At 36.6% G+C, this 19,143-nt stretch overlaps 1 protein-coding gene across 5 annotated transcripts in view; it reads left to right on the top strand.

Moving 5' to 3' along the window:
• WDR72 (WD repeat domain 72) overlaps positions 1–19,143 on the top strand; it is a 221,939-nt gene that overhangs the window by 73,005 nt on the left and 129,791 nt on the right. For all 5 annotated transcript variants that reach the window (XM_077764377.1, XM_077764378.1, XM_077764380.1 and 2 more), the window contains one exon: positions 10,845–11,047. In XM_077764377.1, the coding sequence (XP_077620503.1) occupies positions 10,845–11,047 (203 nt within the window). The remainder of the gene's footprint in view (positions 1–10,844; positions 11,048–19,143) is intronic.

The raw sequence follows: 19,143 nt of genomic DNA on the forward strand, positions 1-19,143 counted from the left end.
TGTTTAACAGAGCCACGTAGGCACCCCTAAAAGGCATTGTTTTTCATGTGGTATATGATTGTTTAATTACCAGCTATTTAACAAATATCTTCGTGGCTCCTAATACTCAGAGCATAACGAGAGAAGGCATGATAAAAAAAAGAAGTAAATGTCTAACCAGTCTTCATATTTGTTTTTATGACTTTATGAATCCATGTAATTATTTTATGAAGCAGGAATTTCAGATATGAAATATTGATAAAAAGAATTAAAAATTGGAGGTCTAAATCTGGTCCAAAGTAAAAGTACTGCTGCAAATTCCAATTGTATCAGCTTTCTGTTACAGTGTAACAATTTACCACAAATTTAGTCACTTAAAGCGACATCCATTTACAGTCTTAGTTCTAAGGGTAAGAAGCCCAGGTGAGATCAAGTAGGTTCTATGCTTGGTTCCAAGGCCAAATTCAAGGTTCAGCCACCTGAGCTCTCAGCTGGAAGCCATGGGGAAGAGCTCACTCACTTCCAAAGCTCATTCAGGTCCTTGGCAGAATTTAGTTCTGAGGTCCTTGCTGGTTGTTCACCAGCTGTCACTGTCTGGAGGCTACTCTGACCCTTGTGTGTGGCCTTCTCCATCTTCAAACCAGTAATGACACTTTGGATCTTTTTTATGCTTTAAATCTCTCTGATTTCCCCCTGTATTCACCAGCTAGAGAAAATTCTCTGCTTTTAAAGAGCTCACCTAAATAGGCCTGACCCACCTGAATAATCTCCCTATTTTAAGGTCAGCTGATTAGAAGCCTTAATTCTATTTGCCATGTCACGACATAATCATTGCAGTGCTAGTCCATCGTAGTCACCAGAGTGGGCATCACATAAAGATGATGGTCACTGGGGATTATTCTTAGGATTCTGTCTGTCATATTGGTGTTCGGGCAGGATTGTTTCTGGAGGTTCCCATGGCTGAGTGAGTCCAAGGGAGAGAAGACTGAAGAGATGGGAAAAGATTTTTGGGTTATTCTGTATAGGAACAGGGAATGAAATTTTACAGATGGTCTGTGGAGCCAGGACTATAGTGAGGGTACACAGAGCATTGGTGCTTTCGAACTAAACCCTGACATGCCTGGTAGAGCTTTGATCACCCATTATTTGCCTCAGGGAAAGACTGCCAGGTCCCAAAGGGAAAACTGATTGAGATTAAATGTTTTTGCCTCCCAGCTCCACTGTACCCCCACCCCCCAAAAAAGGAAACTTTTCATATGCCCTCACCCATTATCCAGCACCTTATTCAGGAGACTGTATCCCATTTTTTTTCTTTCCCAAAATAATTCCTCTATTCAGGCAAAATTCCAGATCAATTTCAGCAAGATATTTACCTAAGTGAGTAAATGATAGAGTCAAATCTCATCAAGGATATTGTATCCTCTAATTAACTTAACCTTTCACCAAGAGCATGAGAGGGGAAAAAAAGGAACTATTTTTGAAATATTTTAAAATTAAAAAATTAGCATACCAGGTGTAAGAAAAATCAAACACAACCGAGTTAATGACATTTCCCAAAACTCAGAAGCAGTACATTTTTAATGTTTTGTATATGGTAGGTAATTATAAACTTAGTTAAATATATTCTTCACATCATAATACAGAAACACTTTTCTGTGAACATTACCTATTAAATTGATTGTAAATTGCATTAAGTTTAGAGTGAGTTAAAAATTCAGTTGGTTATAGTATATTTTATGGTGTTAGCACATGTTTAAGTACACGTTAGCACATGTTTAAGCAAATACCTTGTAAAGAGAAACTTAGTTTAAAATTTATTTAAAATAAATGCATTATTTATATTTTGTATATATCTCAGCAACTTTTAAAAAGCTTTTTTAATGATTGTTTATTGTAAAGCTTTTTTAATGATTGTTTATTGTTGAGACAGAGAGAAACAGAGCATGAACAGGAGAGGGGCTGACAGAGAGAAGGAGACACAGAATCTGAAGCAGGCTCCAGGCTCCGAGCTGTCAGCACAGAGTCCAATGTGGGGCTTCAACCCACGAACCATGAAATCATGACCTGAGCTCAAGTCAGACACTTAACCGACTGAGCCACCCCTACATCTCAGCAACTTTAAACCCTTATGGGTTTCAAGCCCTTTTTTTCTTACACCCACCCCCCACCCCTTCATTCTGTTTTTCTGGGAGTCAGCGGTCAGGATTCGATGTGAGGGTTATGGCTCAACTGTAAGTCTCAGTGTTGCTCTGAATGTGCTGGAGGCAGTGGCAGAGCTTGGGTGAAGGTCGTGGTGGTCAGGGACTTTGTAAAAATGTATATACCCTTAAAGTATAGAAGTTTGACGCCAAGCCAAACATGAGTTTGTTATCATATTGGGACCTTTATATGGAACAAAATGAGCCACATCCTTGACAACCTATTTTACAGTTGGATATATTTATTGAAATATACTAAGGAATGAAAGTATGTGTCTTTATGCCTAATTTAATATTTTCATATCCTTTGATTTTCCCCACCCTTCCTTTACTTTCTAGTTAGCTACATTTGATACCTCCAGGGTTCCCTCTCTCTGGTCAGAATACATTTTCGGGAGTAAGATGCAGTAATTGTGAAATGGTGTTGTTAGGAAGGGGACCAAGTCCATTTCCATTCCCTTCTGTGAGAAAGGCAGTGGACTTCATGTGTAACAAGATAAATCATAAATCCTACAACAGACCCAGTGGGCAAATTCCTTGATACATGGAGTTTGATGACAGCTGTCAGTCAGCTGTTTTGCTGAAACGTGATTTCATGAATTTGACTGCTAAATTTGATAAAAAGGCCATTTTTTAAAGTCTATTCTGTTTTAGAGATAGCTACTCTGAAATATTAATGTCCTCTCTCTCACAGCCCAATATCGTGGTGGAATCAGTCATAAAATGCCAGCCTGAAAAAAGAGACCTAATTCTATAATGTATCCACATACATGTTTTTTGTTTCTATTGTAAGCTTTCTTCATATGAGGACAATTTATATTCATTACTAATTACATAATAGGAATTATTTACCAAATTTTGATTTTTCACAATCCCACAGTAAGCTGAATATTTAATTGAAAATCTTTTTAGGAGTGCCTGGGTGGCTCAGTCACTTAAGCATCTGACTCTTGATCTCCGCTCAAGTCTTGATCTTGGGATCATGAGTTCAAGCCCCACGCTGGGCTCCATGCTGGAAGTAGAGACTACTTAACCAAAAAAAAAAAAGTTTTTATTTTTTGGTGAAACTAATTTTAGGTTTAATTGGTGGTTACCAGGGGTGGGGGGTGGGGGATGGGTGAAGTAGGTGACAGGGATTATGAGTACACTTAACTCTGATGAGCACTAAGTAATCTACATGATTGTTCAATCACTATATTGCACACCTAATATAAACTAATATAACATCATACGTTAATTATACTGGAATGAAAATAAACAATAAAATTTATAGGTTTACAATATATATGGTTTTCATGGCCTGGGAGGATTTTATTTTCCTATAGTAATGTTGATCTGAGGAAAATATTCTACATTGTTCTGAGGAAAAGCACCATGGGTTTTAGTAGGTCAGTCACTATGTCACATTTATTTATGTATAACTTTAAGTAAATAAAATGTTTCTGTACAATGTTACTCTCTCTGGGAATTATTTTTGAGTCTTAATGTATTTCTGATCATTTGCTGATACATTCATCAAGTGACTATGATTTCTTTTTTAACCATTTCTGTCCCTTTTGGGATAGTGGCTATTCCTTTTCCCACAGATTTAGTGGCCCTAATTGTTAAGTATTAGGATAGAATTTGGCCAGCTGGGGATTTAAAATAAGTAATTTAAAACTATTCATTAATTGGTAATAGGCCATGATGATTTTGTTGATTTTGGAAAGTAACTATTAGTGGGAGCTGAAACAAAATGTTTAGATAGAAGATAGGAAATACTAAAAATATGGGCCAATTACAAGAGACATAAAATCAAAGGAGCAAGTTTTGGCTATGTGGAAAGAAATTAACAGTTGGAATATTACTATTCCTTCTTCCCTTTCCTTACGTAGACATTCAAGTCTGCTATATCTTTAAGAAATATTTTACCACCCGAAAGTGTTCTATTTACTCTGCCTTGCTCTTCTCCCACAACTGAAAGTAGAATCTTTCATGGTAACACATCTTGCTTTAAGATAGGTTGGTACTTCAAAATTAGAGTTCATAACAGGTACATCACAAAGTGATTATTTGCCCTATTTAAAAGCAAAACAAGCAACAAAAACCTGTAGGTATCCTATAAATATTGACAATCCTAATGCATTTATTTATTTTTTAAAAGTTTATTTATTTTTGAGGAGGGGGAGAGGCAGAGAGAGAATCCTAAGTAGGCTGCACATTGTCAGCTCAGAGCCCATGTGGGGCTCAGACTCCTAAACCATGAGATCATGACTTGAGCTGAAATCAAGAGATGGACACTTAACCAGAGCCACCCAGGCACCCCTACAATCCTAATGCATTTAAAATATGGCTGTATCTTAGCAACATGCTGATTTACAGTGGTTTCTGAATCTCCCTCTTTCCTTTTCTTTCCTCTTTGTGTACGGAAATTTCTAAAGGTTTTGTGCTGGTGTCTTGACACGTCTCACTCCAAACTCTCCTGGAGATGATATTCTTCCATTAAGATTTAGTCCACATCCATCTGCTGGTCATGCCTCAGCCTTTGTCTCAATGCTTCTACCTCTACCTGGAACTCTACACTGTTTACATATCTTTTGGGATGTTCTCAAACACAGCCTTTTCAACAAGAGAAGAAAAATCTACATCCCCTCTTTATTAGGCCCTTCAGCTAGGTAGGAACCAGTTTGAAGCTAAATTAAGTTGGTTTTATTAGAAAGAAGTCCTTATTGTAAGGACTCAGGGGTGTGTGGCAGAGACTTTAGAGGGGCAGTAATTCTTAGAAAGGGACTAAAAACAGAACTAGAAAGTTGAGGGTCTGTCTCTCTCTCCTTCTCTATTTTCTTCCCTCTCTGTGCATTTTCTGCATCTCTGTGTGCATTTTCTTACTCTTTTCTCTCTTTAGTCCAGCATGGTCTCTGCCCCTCAGTCCATGGAGCATGAAAGCTACTCCATAAATCAACATGTCGCATTCAGAGACTGATTCACTTTTTCTAGTTCCAAATTCTTGGGGCATCCAGAAGGACCAGGAAACACAATGGAGAGGTAGGGCAGGTACCAGGCATGTGAATGCCACTGTTCCCAGCGGTGGCAACTTCCTGGCTCTGGGGTCAACATTTATAATGAGTATAGTTTGGGATTAACTCCTGTCACACTGAGACCCTGTTACGCTCTGATGCTTTCATTGCCTTCTCCTTCCACTGATGCAGGGAAAGGATAACATTTAATTTATTCATTCAGTGAACAGGTATTGAGCCCTGCTTTGTTCCAAGCTTTCATAGAATACATACTTGCATATGTATATACATATGTATATACATATATATATAATCTGTTAATATATCATCTGTTAATATCTCATCTGGTAAGGAGGCAGCCCTGAATTTAAATAAGCAAATAAAATATGCCAATTACAAATGTGTTAAGTTCTGTAAAATAAAAGGAAGAAGCTGAGATAGAAAACAGTGCAAGAGGGGATAAAGGATTTACTTTATAAAAGCCTCTCTGAGGAGGTGAGATATTTGGCTAATACTTAAAGACTGAGCTAGAGCTAGCAGGCAAGGATTTGTTTATTCCAAGGATATTTTTAAAGAGATCTGAATTGTGAGCAAGGGGAGGATGACATGGGAGGAAGCAGAGGCAAGAATATGACTTGTAGGTCAAGGAGTTTGGATTTAATCCCAAGTGTAGCCATAGTAAAAAATCATTAGCCAGGTTGCTGATGTCATATAATCCATTAAGAAGTATTTATCTAGCCTTTAATTTATGCCAGACTTCAGCCTGGTTTACTAAAGAGGATTAAAACATAAGTCAAATATATAATCCTACTGATTGTGATTATAACCTAGCCAGAGAAGCAAGGCTGATTGAGGAGACATTTGAGTTGCAGGTAGGAGACAGTGCGGGCCCAGTCTGCTCATATGCCCAGTGACCTCGGGCCTGGGTGTCAGGCAGATCCCAGAGCCACAGAACCAAGGAAGTTTGTTAAACTGTTCACAAGGGGCTGAGTGAGAACTTGTCACGTGTCAGAGGGGGGCTGTTATGTAGCACAGCACACACTGTGTGCTCTAAGCCTTTTAAAATATCTACTCAATGGGCACCTGAGTGGCTTAGTCATTAAGCATCTGACTTCGGCTCAGGTCATGATCTCACAGTTTGTGTCACAGTTTGAATCCCACATCGGGTGAGCTCGAGCCCCACTTCAGGTGAACACGAGCCCCTCTTTGGGTAAAACACAAACCCTGGTGAGCCCTGCTTCTCTCTCTCTCTCTGTCTCTCTCTTTCTGACTGCCCCTTGCTCACTTGTGCCCTTTCCCTCTCTCTCTCTCTCAAAAAAATTAATAATAAAATATGTACTCAATGTAATTCTCATAGCAACGCTGTGAGGTGAGAGTTATTATTAAGCTCATTGCACAGGTGAGGAAACAGAGGCACAGGAACGTAAAGTGACTTGCCCAAGATCACACAACTGGGAAAGATAAAATCAGGATTCACGTGCAGGGTAGCCTGGTGCTCAGTCTTCTCTTAGCCACCGTGCAGCGAAGTCTCCGGGCTGTCGTCCTTGACAAGTAGAGGACAATGTCTAGACAGGGTTGCAAAGGGGGGTCACAGGGAAGGTTTTGGTTAGGGAAAAAGAAGTGATTAGCTATGCACTGTTGAGTTGGTGGTGAAAGCAGGATATACAAGTGGAAATATTGTCAGTATGGGCCTAGGGCTCTGCAGGGAGAGTCTTGCTACTCCTTGTACATCTGTGCACTGACTTTTTGAAGGAATAAGCAGTTTGGGATCAGTAAAAGTGCTTCTAATGCTTACTGGTGTCCACATCTTTACTTTACTTTGTTAGGACACTGGTTGTGAGCTTTATTTTCTTTGGGTTGATTCCATCCTCAAGAGTCTATTATTAGTTTAGGATTAGAACTAGTTGCATTAAAACTCATTATTAATGACAAAATAATAGAAACAATGCAAGATACATACTTGCCTAGAAAGTATTTTTATACAGTGTGATTTACTTGGAATAGATTTTAAGCTATTTTTCACGTATCTACCATGAGAGAGGAAATGATCTTATCATGTAAATTAATATGGAATTCACACATACCTTTCCTTACCATGTTCAGATCGATTCAAATGAAGAGTTAAGCCTGATAGCTTGTATTTTCGATGTAGCACAATGCAAAGAAAAAATAAAGTTCTAGTAATCATTGAGTTCACTTTGGAAAGCAAAAGTTCTCTGAAATTGGATGTTGAATTAAGTGATTTTGTAATCCTCCAGTGTCTGATAGTTCTTTAATATTAGGAAACAAAGTCTATTCTGTCTGTTGCCAAAGCCAGCTTACCAGAGTTACAAAGGCCTACTCTATGGGACCTTCTCAGGGTCATGCCATCCCTCCTAGGTTACCTATGTAAATTCCTTAATTTCAGGATGTATTAAAAAGAACATTCTGCATCAAGAGCGTTTTATCATGATATATTAATCTGTCTAATCAAGAGAGAGAAATGACACAGTAACTTGAATGGAGAAAATTTAATATGAAGAATTATTAACCATCACAAAGAATTTGATGAGGAATTGGTTGGTAAGAGCTAAAGAAAACTCTAGAGAATATAAGAATAGAAGATTTAAGAAGCAACCACTACTCCTAGAATTGAGATAAGCTGCCCAAGGAAGAGATTCTTTAGGGTGAAGATTTTGATTTTACTGGAGAGGTCAAAGCTGTGGTCACTAGATGGCAGAGAAGCCGGTGTGGTGTGGTGTGATATGGTGTAGTATGGTGTGGTGTGGGGTGGGGTGAGGGGGGGGTGCGGTGGTGTGATATGGTGTGATGTGGTGTGGTGTAATATGGTGTGGTGTAGTGTGCTGTGCTGTGATGTGGTACAGTATGGTGTCATGTGGTATGGTATGGTATGGGGTGGTATCGTGTAGTATGGTGTGGTGTGGTGTGGGGTGGGGTGGTGTAGTGTGATGTGATGTGATGTGATGTGATGTGATGTGATGTGGTACGGTATGGTGTGGTGTGGTGTATTATGGTGTGGTATGGTGTGGGGTGGTATGGTGTAATATGGTGTGGTGTGGGGTGGGGTGGTGTGATATGGTGTGGTGTGGTGGAACTTGCCAGAAATATGCTCCGTAGGGTGCTAAGGCAAGCTCTTCACAGGGAGATGTCTCCCTGGAAGTACTCTGTCATACAGCCACACAAAGTGTGGGAAAGGCAGCTGCTGCTGAGTACTACAGGAGCCTAGTGCTGGGGAAGTCACTCACGCTGCTGCAACAGAGCACTTCAGAACCAAAAAGAAAAGCACCTTTTCTTCTACTAGGATTTTCCATCACCTTTTATCCACAAAGGTTGACATTGTACCAGCTGTTGAAGAGAAAATGTTTAAAGAACGCGTATCCATTTTCACAGAGCAGGCAATGCAGGATGAATGTGGGACTAAGCAGCAATGCATTGGTAACTTGCATACCTGGGAATCCCTATCTATCCACTCTCAGGGTTTTGACCAAGGGCTTTTAAAAGCTGTTTTCCTGAACTTACAATAAAATCACTTCATTTTTATTTATCTATGATAACTTTAAGGGAAATTGACTCACTCTAATGAATCCTTATGTCACATTTGTGCCTCACATAATTATCTTCACATATTTTACAGTCAATCATGATGGAAACTATTGTTCACAAAATCAAGTGTCCACCATTTTGTTAGAATGGGAGGTTTTTTTGCTTGCAGTGAAAATAGCTTTGTGTTATTTTAAATAGTATAGCAGATTAGTTTTCAGATATTTCTTGCCTCTACGCAACCATTAGATGTTAAGTAAGCTAGGGAGAGGCCAGGACTGAGCCATTTTTGTGTAGTATAAATTGCCAGCATCTGGCACAGTGAATGACCCATAGTAGATGCTAAGTTGATTATTTATCAATGTAAAATAGATTACAATTGCCCAAGTTCATGGGTAAACTATTCTCATCACTGAGAAATACAAGCAATAGTTAGGTTTGTGTAAGACATTAGGTATAGAATAATAACTATGTATATTTAAAATGTGTAGTATAAGGCACATACCGTATGTATTAAAAGCACAGTAAATTCTTTCCAAAGAATTCCAAAAATCTTAAAAAAAAATCATAGTTGGGGGAGCCACAGAAAACCTGTGAGGAGAAAATATCCATGGTGATACCATATTCAAAGAGAGATCTCAGAAAGTCAGTGAATTTCATTAGGTGTCACAGTTACAAGTTCTGGAATACAGTCCTTTTCAGAAAGGAATAAGAACTATTATCTTTGGTTTGAGAAACTTTTGTTATTATCATCCTTGAGAGAAGGGGGTTTCTTGTTCCTGCCAGCTTTATTTGTTCAAGATATACCATTCTTGATGGGACAAAGAAGCCTAGAGAAATAACATGCTTGTGAGTTTATATGCTAAATGTGTCAATTGATGCATGCAGAAATGTTATAATGAATAAAAAAATCATTAAGAGTTGAGAGACGAAACTTCGACCCCATATTTTAGCACTCTAGTTGTTGTGATTTAGAATCCAAGTACCAACTAATGGTCATTTAGTTGCTATAAAGGGATGATAAGGAAAAGAGGAGGAAAAGTGAGTAAAGACTGATAATTATAATCTTCGAATCAACTTATGTAAAGACACGGTGGTATAGAATTCTTTCTATTTTCTTATTGTAATTCCCTTAAATTTATATTTCTTAATACTATTAGTAAGAATTACTTTTTTCCTTCTTAATTAGTACAGCTACTTTCTCATGGATAGGGAAGGGGTAATATGAAAAGAAATATGTATTAAGATTATATATCAAGTTAATTTCTTTAGCATCTTCACTTAGTAGAATATAGTTTACATATGTAATATAGTATGAATAAGGCAAAGGAAGAGACAGTGATCATGATTAACTCATATTTATTGAGATTTCAGTGAGAGTTTGGCATCATATTTTATAAAAGCACTAACTTCTTGTGAATTGCTTTTTATGCTTTTTCTCTGTTTTGTACTTTTGTTCCTTTTAACTTTAGATTGAAGTTGCCGGCACCTTGAAATTCTGAAACAGGAGGAGTGGCAGAGAATAGGGCAAAGAGTTGTTGTTGTTGCTGTTGTTTTTCTAATAACAAAGTCAAAGGATATAATAGCAACGATAACAACAACAATAACAAAATTCTAGAGTTGCCTGCATTCCTGAAGTTGTGAGGGCCCCTGGGTAAAGGAGGTAGTAACACAAAGTATCTGTGTTCTCATGTGTTGTATCCACTTAAATTATGTATATATGTTACCAACAGAAACTTTTTTTCTTAAGCAAAAAATCACAGCGATTCTCTGTTGTTTGTGAGTTGAAACACTAGGGGACAGCACTAAAATATTCCATAGTTGGTTGTTATTGATCACTTGCATACTGTATGATAAGTAAGAGATTTTACTGTTAAAGACTATTGAATGCTCTGTTGATTTCAGTGGATAAAAAAGCACAAAGGGAAGATGAGCTTTTCAAGTCCATAATTTCAGCCTTTATAAGATGACGATTTGAATAATTTAAAGAAAGCTCCCAGGCTGCTCTTTCAGATGTAAGAAGGCATGATAACTTAAAGAATTGTGAGTTTTCTGATAAAAGTGTTTCGTTCTTTTCATTCTTTTGGGGTAAATATTTTGCCTATTTTTTATTTCTAATCTTGTTTTCCAGGCACTTTGGAAAGACATGAAACAGGAGAACGAGCAAGAATTATTCTCAATTGTTGTGATGATTCACAGCTTCTAAAGCCTGAATCTGAACTTCCAGTTACCTCAGAGACACATAAGCACAAAAGTATAGAACAGAGATCCTCCAGCCCCTGTCAATTTGGGTCAATACCTTGCCCTGGTCTGCAGGTGGAGTCTTCATGTAAGGTAAGTTCAAACCAAGTTGCTGCGCACAGAAAACATGATCAACCCTGAGTAAGAAGTAATATGCCTTCATGAATATGAGGCAATTAAATATCAGCAAAAAAGAACTCAGAGATGATTGATTGTACCAGACAGACATATCTACCAAATGATCTCGGGTGAATCAGGATAATTTTTAAGTGATTATTATGTTTTGTATAGCATTCTTTTTGACAACATAGGTTCTGGCTATCATAATTGAGTCAATCTTATATTAACTCTTGAATTCCAGATGGTTTTCAGTTGGGGGAGGGGCTATATTCTGTGGTCTGCATCCATTTTTTTTTCAGTTGAGTATAGATGACCTCTTTTTTAAAATGCTTATTACAGATAAACCAAAACAGTACCACAAAAACTGGATCATTGTGTGGACAAGTTTTTTGATATACTCAGCACCTGTAGGATTACCAGCTCCTTAGAATTCCAACTCTCAGTTAACACACAATGATGGAGCTTGCATTTAGTTTCATAAACCAAGTCTTCACTGAGATTTGGATCAGCTTTCTTCTTTTCAGTTTTAAAATGATATAGTAATTTAATCCAATTTCTTTAAGGGACTTTTTCCATCTTTTTGTCATCTATATTTCTAAGTTATCCGCTTGTCATGTTGTTGTAACTATGCCATTTATATATATATATATAATGGAATATTTTCCATGTATTATCTGTCTTTTTAAATGACTACATCATACTCTCTAAACTTTGCATATACTATTACTATACACTGATCAGATTGTTTTCCTGTGGCTTAATATGTGGGTAATTTTTTATGTTTCACTTTCATGAATAACTTATCAATGAATCTTAAAGCTTTTTTCCATATTCAGTATTAATAGGATGTATTTCTAAAAATGGGATCTCTAAATCCAAATTTAGCTGATTATTGTTCACATTTTCGATTATTTTAGTGGTATTTTAATGAAGACTGTTGAAACATCATTAATAAAGAGTTTAAATTAGGCTTTGTTTTATCTCACATGCATGGATATGGTTAGGGGCAAAAGGATGTGTTATCTTCAAGAAAGATCCATGGGCTGCTCAAGCTATGCCTCAGAGTGCGGGGGTGGGGGGGGAAGAAGGGGGTCCAATGTGCTTTTTGGGATCAGAGCTCTGATTTATATTTATCAGTCTTTTGAGAACTGAACCACACTAACCAAACACCCAAGAAATACATATAAAAACTAGAACGACAATTGTCCAATCTACAGCGATAAATATAATTGACATTTTGTTCATCCCTCAGCATATTCTCCTTGCAGCAAAGCTACAGGTAGTTGAGGAGAAGAGGGAGATGAAGTTTTCACAGAGGGCTCCTTGATGAGCATGGATTCAGAGGCAGGAGGTGCTCATTCACCGAGCTTTGAGATTCTGATATACATGGAAATAAACAATTGATATATATTGATATAATCTGATATACAGTGATACATTGACAAATTCCTAAATTTTGGATTTTTAAAGTCTCCATTTAAACCACCCACTTTTATTTATACTTTCCTCCTTCAGAAGTTAAAACCAGTCATCAGGCTTTACAGCTCCTTGTTGTTTGTTTGTTTGTTTTCTCATTTAGGCAAATTGGCTTTAGATTCTCAAATGTGCTTTTTATGATTTTGAAAGGGGTTGTATTTTATAAGGGAAATAATGTCAATATGCTGAAACTTTAATATTCACAAATGAAAACTACAGTCATAGGTCTTAGTCTCCAAAGGTGGAGTACTCCATATTTGTTGTAAGGTTGAGGTTAAAAAGCCCAGTGAGTAAGCCCAGGTGGCCACCAAGCATTCCCATCTTAATGTGACTCTGTTACTTTGTATGCATAATAGAGTATGCATCTTATATTGGGAATTATAGGCTAGAATAGTAGATGAGGACTTGGAGATGTCTCTGGACTTGTGCATGTCAGATGTGCATGTCAGATGGCTAGAGTCTCCAGTAGCAAATCTCATTCATCAAGTGCCTATTTTACTAGTTTCATTCCCACAAGGTAAACTGATTACTATTTCTTTCAGTTTCTTGGAGGACCTCAGAGTTACCCTTTAGGTAGTGGTAATAGTATATATAGATTTCATTTTCTTTATGTAATTTTGTTTCTTTCTTGACTCTAGGAAGCAATAAAATGCCAGGGTCTTGTTTTCTTACTCTTAGGCTTATTCTGGCTTTATTTCCTTGCTCCTGCCCTTTGCCTTTGATGACTGTGATTTCCAACCTTCGTTTTCTTCAGAGCTTAATCAGACAGGACTATCTCCTCCTTTGTTCTGTACACCATGCTTCTATTATTATTGAGCTTACCGCTAATTAGGGCTATTTTTATCTGTGCTTTCCCTAAGTTATATCTTCTATTATGTGCTGCACATCTTCTTTTCATTCTTTTGATTTAAGCTGTTGAGATTATTTTATCTTACTCTTATGTACAAATTTAATATGCATGAAATTTCAACAATGCTTGTAAATACTCCCTTCTTCTTATTGTTGATATAATAAACTGCTTCATGTATTTTCATAAGAAAATGAATTAGTTTTAAAGAAGAGGATTTGAATCACACTCGTTTAGGTGGGAAAATGAGGGACAGTAACTGTGAAATGTAGAAATATCTAAAGTAACTTTGTGCTTCAGAACTTTTTTTGTGTGGATTTTTGTGGCACGCAGTGAATTTTTTTCAAAGGGTAGAGTGAACTGTTTAAAAGGAAGAATACCATGTTAGATCTGTGTGGTGAGCGATTTTGTGTTCCGAAATATTTGGAATTTATTTGAATGCTGTATTCAAGGTTTCTTCTTGTGTTTGAAGAGTACATATATATTTGGAAACAGATTTTACAGAGAACAACAAATACAATACGACGCTTTGAAAATGGGTCCAATTTGAAATGCTAGAAGAGTTGAATTTGTGCAGCTAGACAAAGAAAAATCTTTGGGGTAGGAGAGGACCAGAGTCTTAAAGGATTTAAAGGAATACAATATCATATTAGTGATGGGGAACTGCTCTTCTCAGATTCTGCTAAGGATAAAACAAGATAGAAACTGTTTAAATTGCAGTGGGAGGAATTTAGCTTCAAAGTAGGAAATAAACAACCTTACTAAAATCATCTCTACATGGCAGAAAGCTTTGTAGCTTCATCATATTTTAAAGAGAGAGAAGGCTTGTTTTGTCTGTCGGTTCATTGGTTGGTTTTAAGCTCCTTTGTTTTTTGTTTGTTTTTTCATTTCTTATCTATAAGTGAGTAATAAACATGATTATTTTAACTGTCACAATTTAGACCCGTTGTAGTGTCCAGGGAATTTCTTAAAAAAAAAAAAAAAAGATTTTCTATAGAATGGGGCCCCAAGAGCTCCCCCAAGTTGATTGTTTAGTGTTGGACTCTTTAATATGGTAGCCGCTGATCACATGTGACTATTGAACCCTTGAAATTTGGCTAACGCCACATGTTAAAAATGATCTTTGTATATATAGGGTTAAATAAGATATGTTAGTGAAATCAATTTCACCTATTTTTTTTTTATGTGCCTATTTTAAAAATATGGCTACTGGGCAGTTTACAGTTATATATGTGATTTGTATTTTATTTGTATTGGTCGATGTTGAACTTCACCAGGGATAAACACACTTCTTTGTAAAGAATCAAGTGATAAACATTTTAGGCTTTGCGGTCCAAATTTTCACTGTTGTCATTACTCAACTCTTGCTGTTGGAGCACAGAAGCTACCATAAACAATTCCTAAACAAATGAGTGTGATTGTGCTCCAAAAAAACTTTATTTACAGATATAGGCAGCAGACCAGATTTGATTCTCACTGGTTACAGTTGGCCAATTTCTGATCTAGATAGTCTTCACTAGAGTTAGAGGTCATGAGGCACTAGGAGGGACTGGCAAAGCAGCCAAAACCTCTCTTCTCTTTAGATATCTGAATTTTTAATAAAACAACTTATTCAAACTTGTGTACTATGTGGAATGCAATCCAAAAGACCTTGCATCAAGTCTGTTTCCTGACAGAAATCACAAAATGCATATGTTTTGGAAATCTGCCTTTTATGAAAACAAATGTGCACTTTATAGCTCCCAATCCAAATAAGATTGTTTAATGGCATTTCCTTTAAATAATGTACTTATACATACATCTTCATCCAAACATAGAAAATTGATTATTGATAAAGAATGCATTTACATTTATTTATATTCCAGCGAGCTTTCTAGAAATATGTTTGTATTTTTTTAACCTTTACTTGACCTTAAGTCATGTCTGTTTGGTGCCATTTGGTGAGAAAATCTTATCAGAACTTTATCCTGCCACCTCTTGTAAAACATGGATGGTGCACTGGTACGCCACCAGTAGAAAACTGGACCCCACTAGTAATCACTTTATCAAAATGAAATGTTAGTTCTTTCAAATTCTGTGATGCAAAAAGATAACCAAAATAGAATTGGAGCAATTTTTAAATGATAATGCCTCAAAATGTCACCTGCAAATCTACATTTATAAATATGAAAAAAATAGTTCATGAGACATTACATGTGGTTAGCTTTGTTTTTATTGAATTATTTATATTTTATTGCCAACATTTAATCATTACAGAAAAGAACAAATAATATGTATTTGAAAAGAATTCATTGCACTTCAATGGGGATAAATTCCTAATAAAGAATGATAATTTTCACTGTTTTGAAGAGTAGTTAATTTTTGGTATATTTTTTAAATGTAACAAACAGTATATGGCTGTTTTTTTCCTAATGTACAAAATATTTTGATTCAATATTTTGTATAAATTTTAGAAGAAAATAAATTTTTATTATTAGATATCCAGGCACTCTACTAAAATATAGGAATTGATAGAGAACTAGACAGGAGCAGAGAAATCTACTAAACCGATGTGCTTCTTTGAACATGTGAAGGGATGCAAATTTTTGACAGAGTGTAACCATTTCTATAACATGTAATAGTCAAATAAAAATTTCTGAAATAGTGAATAGCTTCTTTTCTGGCTCCTTTATGAAGACTGTCGCTTTCTCACTTTGTGGCACCAATAGAAACTTTTTGATGCAAAGTGACCTCAATGTTGAGGAAAAGTATGAAAAGCATAGCACAGCTTTCTTTCAAAACTAATTTAGGAGGTCTCCGAGTCGCTGTGAAAAGTAGGAAGCACGCCATTAAATGACTCCAGCTGTCCCTCTTCACCCAGAAGCAACCATGGATTTCCTCACAGGACTTCAAAGCCTTGCTTGTATCTAAACATTCGTTGGCCATGTAAATTAGAAGCACAAAAGGAGAATGCTCGTATTTCATGGTGCGTGGCTGGTTTAAGTCCCGCATTGTGCTGCACGTGCCGGTGGGGAGTGCCAGAAACAGAAGGGCACTGTTCTGACTCGTGTGACAAATGCAGTTAACACCAGATCCATATTAATGTTGTCAAGTTCCCTTGATGTATTTAAACAGATTTTAATTATTTTCAGCGTCCAAAGGCCTGAAATATATAGCCTAATGGTTCTTCAAAGAAAGCTTACTTAATGTGTGAATGTAAAGCCTCTCATAAAAATGAAACTTTTATATTGGCCTTAGTCATTGACATAGGTTATTCATCAAGTCAGCAATTTGTGTGGCAAAGTGCCATTTGAATAGTGTATTGTTAGGATACTTATGGTCCACTTGACAAGGGCTCTTGCTGTAAATAGTGCAATTTGACTCCAGCTGTTAAAGAGTGGCTTTGACAGCAGCCAAATAGAATGGAGATGCCTTACTGCACCGCCGAAAAATCAATATTGGGTTCTTGTTCATGGTAACCTGTTCTTTTCTCTTCTGTAGATTTATAATGACTATCAAGGGCTTATAAGTGGAAGTTTAAATATTATTTTAAATGCAATTCACTTGGAGTTTTAAATTAAGACTTGTGATAAATGGTACAAGTGCAGAGTTTTAGGATATTATTTCCACCCCCTGGTTCATGTTTAGTCACAATTACAGTTAGGTTGAATTTGGATTCTCTAGCTTCAATGGAAGAGAATTAGTGTAAAACATGGTCTCAAAATTGTGTGCCTATTGTATGTTGCCAGCACAATTATTTCTTCTTTTTGATTTTCTTATCAATTTATCTGTGTCCCTCCCACCTTCTCTGCATGTATACCTTTTTGTGTGGACAGCGGGGTTCTTTGTGGCTGTGCCCATAGCAACACCCACAGATGTTGACAGCCAGTAATGTCCCCAGTGTTGTCAAAGATTTCCCTAAAGCAGAGTCTTGCTGGTTTTGAAGAGTTTTTAGCAGTTTTCAGCAATACAAGGTTGCTATGATACCTGGCTGCTGGTAAAAGATACTGAATCTTTTAATTTCAGTAACTCCGCACACGGGATCTTTTTGCATCAGGTTTCTCTGCCCTTGCTAGCTACGTTTAAGATTACAGAAAAGGAAGTGAAATTATAAACTCAATAGGAGAAAAAATTTTTTTCAAGAGTTCACTTTGAATGCTAATATTGAATAAAAGAAAAATTTTCTTGGTATAAAAACCTTTTAGCTGACTGTTCATTTCCTAGGATTCCAGGCAGTATTTATTTAAATAATTTCTAGTTTTGTCTGAAAATGATTTTGATTTTTATTGGTGTTTACCTGAGATGTCATAAGCCTTCATCAAAGGTGTGCTGAGCAGGATTTGAAAGAGCTGTCATTTTTAACATGAAAAATGCTGATATACTGTGTACTTTCTGAAACATCTTTTTCAGTGAAGGCTGTTAAAATAGCCATCTTCCTATTACTGACCAACTCTGCATTTATTGAATTTGTGGCTGAGATAGCAACTGAAAATTCATAAAGCTGATAATATAATTGTATACAAGGACCTTTAAGGCTGATTCAAGGTCAGCGTTATTGTTTTTATAATTGCTGATAGGCAGTCGTGATTTCTGGGAGAAAGGATTTGTTCTGCACTGCTTTTAGCTGGTTCCAAAGAGGTTATCTCTTTTGCTAATTCTAAAGTAAAACCTTTCAGTGAATAAATGCTTATATCATTTCTTTAGTACTAATTTTCTCTTAGATTTAGCTCACTTCCTCTCTGTCCCCTTCCCCAAGTATTCATCAACCCTGTAAGAAACACAGAAATCTAAGATCCTAGCTCTTTTTTGAATTAAATATTCTGGTTATTGTCATTAGTTCGCTTGCAGGGTGGATATTCCAGAATAGAAATGTGAGTAAAAGTTAAACATACCAGGCATTTAAATTTTTTAGCTTAACCTCAGAATAGCATGGCATAATTTTTTAAAGTATGACTTTAAATTGTCTCCATTTCCAATAATAATTTTGTATAGGTATTGTGGAAACTATGAATTCTGTAATCTTGTCCATATCATATCACCACCCCATGACTGTTTAGGGACCTTTTCCTCCCTCATTTCTTATTTTCTTTCTTACCTTCTTCTCAGTTGTAAATTGCTTTTGCTTTTTGAAATCCTGTGAGTTTTCCAAATTTGTTAGGACCCTGCTTCTTGTAGGACCCAAAGGTCTTCAGCCTACTGAAAGAGGTCTATATCTGCTGGGATACAAATTTACCTCAGTGGATTTGGACGTTCTGTTGTTGGACCATTTGGCAGTTCTGATGACAAATCGATGGTAAATGTTCCTTTTGCAGAAGCTTGGAGTTTCCTCGGTGACCAAGGTATCGTCCTAGATCAGAAATATCTTGTGTTTATATCCTCTTGTTTATGACTACCACAATGGATGGTATTTTCAGATGTAAAAAAATGAAGTTTCTAGAAATTCAGATGTTGAATTAACTAAAAGGGTTAGTGGCTTATAACAGGAAAGAAAAGAAGGAGAATAAAATCTTTCTTCCTGAAAGCTGGTAATATCACTTATTGACTGAGAGTACCATCTGGGCCCATTTAAAGGAATCCCAACAGGAACACTACTTCTGTACCAATGACTTATGTTGAAACTGGTCCTGAGAGAGCTGCAAAGGCAAAAATGTAACAGGAAGCAATTCTCAGAAAAGAAAGTATTTATTCTCATGGGATGTTTCCCCTATGTTAGTAAAAACAAAATGTATTAAGACTTTCGCTTTATTCATTGGAACTAAAAGAGCAT

This window comes from Crocuta crocuta, unplaced genomic scaffold, assembly GCF_008692635.1.
Source record: "Crocuta crocuta isolate KB4526 unplaced genomic scaffold, BGI_CrCroc_1.0 scaffold102, whole genome shotgun sequence".
NCBI classification, from domain to species: domain Eukaryota; kingdom Metazoa; phylum Chordata; class Mammalia; order Carnivora; family Hyaenidae; genus Crocuta; species Crocuta crocuta.